This window comes from Pyxicephalus adspersus, chromosome 7, assembly GCF_032062135.1.
Source record: "Pyxicephalus adspersus chromosome 7, UCB_Pads_2.0, whole genome shotgun sequence".
Classification (NCBI taxonomy): Eukaryota; Metazoa; Chordata; class Amphibia; order Anura; family Pyxicephalidae; genus Pyxicephalus; species Pyxicephalus adspersus.
Window position 1 is genome coordinate 12,336,827 of NC_092864.1, and position 6,184 is coordinate 12,343,010.

Below are 6,184 nucleotides of genomic sequence, written 5' to 3' on the forward strand. Positions count from 1 at the left end.
AAATGCTGGGAGGTGATGGTTAGGCCCTGCCAGTGTACTCAATGTAACAAAGAGTCTGGATCTTATCAATGAGCTTAGTTACGCGGGTCCCAACACTGAAGAGCCAAGATCCTCAGGTCATTAAACAGAAGGACCCAGATCCTCACGTCCTGAAAGAAGAGCTCAGGTTCTCATAAAGAACGGCCCACATCCTCAGGTGCTCATTCAGAAAAGCCTGGATCTTCAAGTCCTTATGCCGAAAAGCCAAGATTCTCAGGTCCTAATGCAGATGAGCCCAGATTTTCAGGCCCTGAAAAAGAGGAGCTCAGATTCTCAAACAAAAGGGCCCACCTACTTAGCTCCTCATACAGAGGCCCAAAGATTCTAAGGTCCTCATACAGATTAGCCTAGATCTTTGGGTCCTAAAAAAGAGGAGCTCAGATTTTCAGGTCCTCATACAGAAAAGCCAAGATCCTCAGGTCCTCATACAGAGGGGCCCACATCCCCAGATCCTCCTAAAAAAAAAAAGTACAGATGCTCAGAATCCCGCACCAAAAAACTCAGATCCTCGGGTCCTCACACAGATAATTTCAGGTGCTCTGGTTTTTACACAGAAAAGCTTAGATCCTCCGGTCCTCATACAGAGGAGCTCAAGTCCTTACACCAAAGAGAGATCCTCAGGTTTGTATACCAAAGGGCCAAGATCCTTATAACAAAGAACCCAGATACTCACATGGTTGAGTCTATAGGCCCTTATATCAAAGAGTCTTGGATTGCCACGCAGAAGAGCGCAGATCCTCAGGTTCTTCCCCAATCCGTGGGTCCTCATATAAGACAGCCCAGATCTTCAGCTCCTTTTCTGAAGAGCCCAGATCTTTAGGTCCTCACACAGAAAAACTCAGATTCTCAGGTTCCTAAACCAAAGAGCCAAAATCCTGGGGTCCTCATACACAGATGTTCAAATCTTTAGTTCCTTATGCAATAAAAAAACACAGATCCTCAGGTCCTCATATTGAAGATCCCAGCTCTTCATGTCCTCCTACTGAAGAGCCCAGCTCTTCATGTCCTCCTACTGAAGAGCCCAGCACAATGGATCTGCAAGGTGCACGGAGCAGCTATGTACATGTCGCTGGCAGACTTAGTTGTGAATGATCTTCAGACAGTCGTGTATTTATTAGCCTTCTGTTGCTGTTACCCTTTATTTTCTTTGTTCATACAATGCACAATTATGTGCTGTTCTGTGTAGAACAGTGTTACCTCCAGTATTGATGGCAGAAGTGCTGAACAATGGGACATTTATAAATCCTTCGTTTTACTATACCTGAAAGGAGCCTGATCTGGGGACAGGGAGAGCCTTTGTGACAGCTTAGGACACTACGCACCATATTGTTTTGACAACTGTCATAATAAATCACTCACACTCTCGTGTTTTAAAAGGATCTGAAAGGAAGACTGTAGGCCTTAAAAAAGGAAACCCCTTCACTATAGGATCTCTTTTCAGTGTCAGTGTCCCCAGCTGAGACCAGCTAACAGGCTACTTCAGCTGGCAGGTGACAACAAGAAAATACAAAGTGACGTCTCAGTGTCACCTGTCTACCAACTTAAAGGCAACCTGTCATCACAGATTCACTTATATATAACACACCTGTTAAGGAAGACATTATATACTTACCTTTTCTATGAGCTGTTAATTGAAATGTTATTGTTAAATCCAATGGTTATTGCACAAAAATTCTTTGCTGGCATTGTAACATTTATAGCCAGCTTTACTGTCAATATAATTTATTTAGCATCAAATCAAACAGGACCTTGCACTACAAAATGGACGGTAGATTACACCTAGACCAATCAAACTGAATTATTATTATCCAGTATTTAGCGCCAAAATTACTTTACAAAGTCCATAGTCATGTCACTAGCTGTCCTTCAAGATCTATAGTCCCTACCATAGTCATATGTCTTTTGGGAGGAAGCCAATTACCCTAACTGCATGCTTTTGGAATCTGGGAGGAAACCAGAGTACCTGGAGGAAACCCACACAAACATGGGGAGAACCTGCAAACTCCATGCAGGTAGTGTCCTGGTCGAGATTTAAACCTGGGACCCAGTGCTCTAAATGCCAGAGTGCTAACCACTGAGCCACCATTTGAATGGTCATTTCAAGGTCTAGTACACCAATTTAAACTTTCAGTTTTATTTCTGATCATGATTGCCTTTTTAGTCAATATCTAATTACCACCCCCCAGTGTGCTGGGAGTTGTAGAGTGCAGTGACATGTAACTGTCATAGGAAGGCCAAGACTATGGGCCTGATTTTTTAATGCCCTCCAAGGCTGGAGAGGATACAGTTTTATCAGCAAACCTGAAATGGATCTGGTCCAGGATTAAAAACATTTGCTAACAAATAGCAAATTACTTTTAAGTTCATTACAGGTTTGCTGGATCACCCAGCTTCACTAATGAAAGTGTATTTTCTGAAGCCTTGAAGAGTTTAAATAAATCAGGCCCAATGTCAGAGGAAAGATGGCAGCACCCAATGGGAACAAACTAATGCTGCAAACAGGAGTCCAATCTTTGCCGCTGGAAATGGTCTTTTGGAGTGACAATAAAAAACACAACTCTGTTCCATTCTATGAAGAGGAGAGGATGAGCAGGAGACACATCACTGCATCCCACTCCATGGAAAATCATATTGGTTGTCCCTGTCTGACCCTTTACTGATTTGCCATGGCGGATTACTAAATGACACCAGGTGACCGCTGTTCACATGCTAGATTTTCACCCATGGTGATCACAATCATCTAAAGCAGGGGTGTCAAACTCTGGCCCACTGGCCAAATCTAGCCCTTTTTTTCTAACTTCCTTTTTTTCTGGCCCCAAAAGGAATCCTAAATATGAATTGCAGCTGGCCCGCTGCTGCATTGAAATAGTGCCACTACTACAATTCTGAGCATCACTCACATCTATAGACCAGCGGCCTCTCTGTCTATGTGTGGCCCCACATTGGATGGTTTTATAGACGCAGGGAATTGTAGTATTGGTGCTATTTCAGTTTCAAGTTTGGCCTGCAACTTTGTCTAAGTTTTTAAATTCATCCCACTGTGTATTTGAGTTTGACACCCCTGATCTAAATCAAGTATTCTAGTGTGTGTACACACAGAGTAAGGTAAAGTTTTTGTTCACCGATTTTGCATGAGGAATGCTTTATACGCTGACTCGTTCATATTTGGCAGGAAATTCTGTAAACCTTGACCAAGAAAAGGTTGCTTTAAAAAGAAAAATGTTTAACTTATTTACTACGAGTCCTATTCAGAGTATACAAGTTTTAAATAAATTAGACATTCAAATGAACAAAAACATTAACTTAAGAATCCAATAAAGTTAATTTCCATTGAATAATTGATTGAACATTGAATGGAAATGTCATCATTTTTATTGATTGAGTCCTGGTGTTATTGGTTGGCGATATAGGCTGCAGAGCACTGAGCAGAAACAATGGTGGTGTCAGTATTCCAATCGAGTTTTAAACGGATTTGCATTGAAATCTTTTCCAGTTCAAGTGGTAAAATGATTGATATTCCTGGACCAATTGTTTATTAGGGAAATATGAAACATTTGCTGGATCGTGCATTCATCTAATAATGTGTCCCATATTCTCCAACATTTCCCACAACAGAGAGTCTGATTTATTACAGCTCTCCAAGACTGGAGAAGATAGACTATTGTTGGAAAACCTTGGTGATCGAACAAACCTGAAATGGATCTGGTCCAGAATTAAAAACATTAGCCAAATGATTTTTGAGAAATCTATTGCAAGATTTCTGGATCTTCCGTGACAGTCTATCTTCTCCAGTCTTGGAGAGCTCTAATAAATCAGGCTCATATTGTGAAATGTCAATTGTATTGAGAAACTCTGGTTCATTGCAGTATGAAGATACTTTCTTGATTATTTGATTATTTGATTTATTGACATAGGTCATTGCAGTCCTACTGCTGAATTCTGGTGAGTGCTATTTGGATTTTGCTTTTACTGAGGTCACGTGATCAGCACCATCTACTTCCCTATGGACCAGTGTTTCTCAGTGAGGGTTCTGTGGAACACTAGGGTTCCTCCAGGGGTTGCTAGGGGTTCCTTGAGCGATGAGCAACTTGTGCTTCTCAGGTCCCTTACCACTGGCACCACGGACGTTTTTGGTTATCTGTAATGGCCATATTCCTCCCATTGTCCAGCAATGTAAGAGGAATTCTTCCCATTGACCACCTCACTAATATACTGTGAGCTGTGGATATAGTAACTTTAGAAGCTGTTCCCTGAAGACCTAAAAGTTGTCTTAGGGTTTCATCATTTTAAAAGGTAGAGAAACACTTTCTTTAGCCACACAACACTCCGTATCTATATTATAAAATATATCACATCCAGTCCAGTAACTATTGTCAGGAATTCCTAATTTATTGTACTAATCTATGTCTGTTTTCACCTCCAGCTCTGTGCAAACTCTTAGGAAGAGGAATAAAAGGGAGACAGAGTATGGATTCTCCACCATATTCTATCCATAGAAAGAAAGAAGAGACTATTTTGCCAAATATAGAAAATTATAAATTGCTGTAGACAGTAATGGAAGAAATAGTTTAGAAAGTTTAACTCATTTAACTTATGCAGCAAAAATTCACGTTCTGAATATATGAAATTATAAAATATGAAATTCTCCTTTGCATATGATATTTTAAGGCGCTGACTCTGATGTCATGTTTTGCAATGTATTTGTTCTGTTTGTCCCAAAACCCAAGCAGCATTGATCCATGACAATGGTCTATGGTTTGCAGAGCGCGGCATGACATCATGTGACTGCGTGAGATAACATTGACGGGCTGAGAACGGTGGGAGTGCAGGTCTCAGTGTGTATCTAGATAAGAGTACATTAGCACACAGCCCAGTCTGGACACCACTTGGGACATCCTGATCCCAGAACACAGCAGACAGTGTGTCACTTACACCCCTTCGTCCCCATCACTCGTTCTCAGACTAGTCTTCTATTTCCTGCATGATGCACATCTAGAGGATTTCAATTCTAAAAGCCCTGTCCAGACGTGTGATAATTGTTTCTGGAAAGGATCTGTTGTATGGGGGTGCTAGGCACCCCACTGCGTCCCCTCCAATAGCAGGTTCAGTTCGGACAGGTGTGGAGGTTAATGAGCAGAAACAATAGTGGTGTCAGTATTCCAATCGAGTTTTAAACAGATCTGTAGGTGCCCTTGTTAAATGTTCAAATCTGGTTCATGGACTGGCATAGGTCTTGAGACTACCAGGTGGCTGGCACTGGCATGGTACTAGTAACCAGGAGCTACCAGGGAAGTGCTTGAGTTAGGGCCTGGACTTTGTGATGGCCTATCCTTGTGCAAAAATAATGTCTCATGTTCCCTGACTTCACAATCTGAGCCTGCTGAATCCTGGAATTGTTATCTTGGAATATATCTGCGCCATCAGGGAAGAAACAAATCCATTGATGGAAAAACCTGCTCAATCCTTATATTCAGGGCATCAGCTGACCACATTTCATGGGCATATACCATTTCTGAACTTAGACCTGACCAACTAAAGCAACTCCAGATCATAACACTGCCCCCACAGGCACCCCAGATCATAACACTGCCCCCACAGGCACCCCAGATCATAACACTGCCCCCACAGGCACCCCAGATCATAACACTGCCCCCCACAGACACCCCAGATCTAATAACATTGCCCCACAGACATCCCAGATCATAACACTGCCCCCACAGGTAACCCAGATCTAATAACATTGCCCCACAGACACCCCAGATCATAACACTGCCCCCACAGGTAACCCACAGGGGTGATTTTGAGGACCGGGACCTTCTGGCTGACCAGAATTGTCCTATTGAGAGCCCTCTGTGCCATATACTGTGAGTGTAATACCCCAATAAATAATATATATATACCCCCCTGTGCCATATACTGTGAATGTAATACCATAATATGTATACCCCCCCGTGCCATATACTGTGTGTGTAATACCTCAATATAATATATATATATATATATATATATATACCCCCTGTGCCATATACTGTGAGTGTAATACCCCAATATCATATATATATATATACCCCCTGTGCCATATACTGTGAGTGTAATACCCCAATATCATATATATATATATACCCCCTGTGCCATATACTGTGAG

At 41.9% G+C, this 6,184-nt stretch overlaps 1 protein-coding gene across 1 annotated transcript in view; it reads left to right on the plus strand.

The window, feature by feature from the left end:
* Nucleotides 1-4,118: 4,118 nt before the first annotated feature.
* Nucleotides 4,119-6,184, plus strand: part of LOC140334753 (lipase maturation factor 1-like) — a 57,086-nt gene continuing 55,020 nt past the window's right edge. Inside the window, exons 1-2 of the mRNA XM_072416992.1 lie at nt 4,119-4,212; nt 5,832-5,903. Of these exons, the coding sequence (XP_072273093.1) occupies nt 4,119-4,212; nt 5,832-5,903 (166 nt within the window). The remainder of the gene's footprint in view (nt 4,213-5,831; nt 5,904-6,184) is intronic.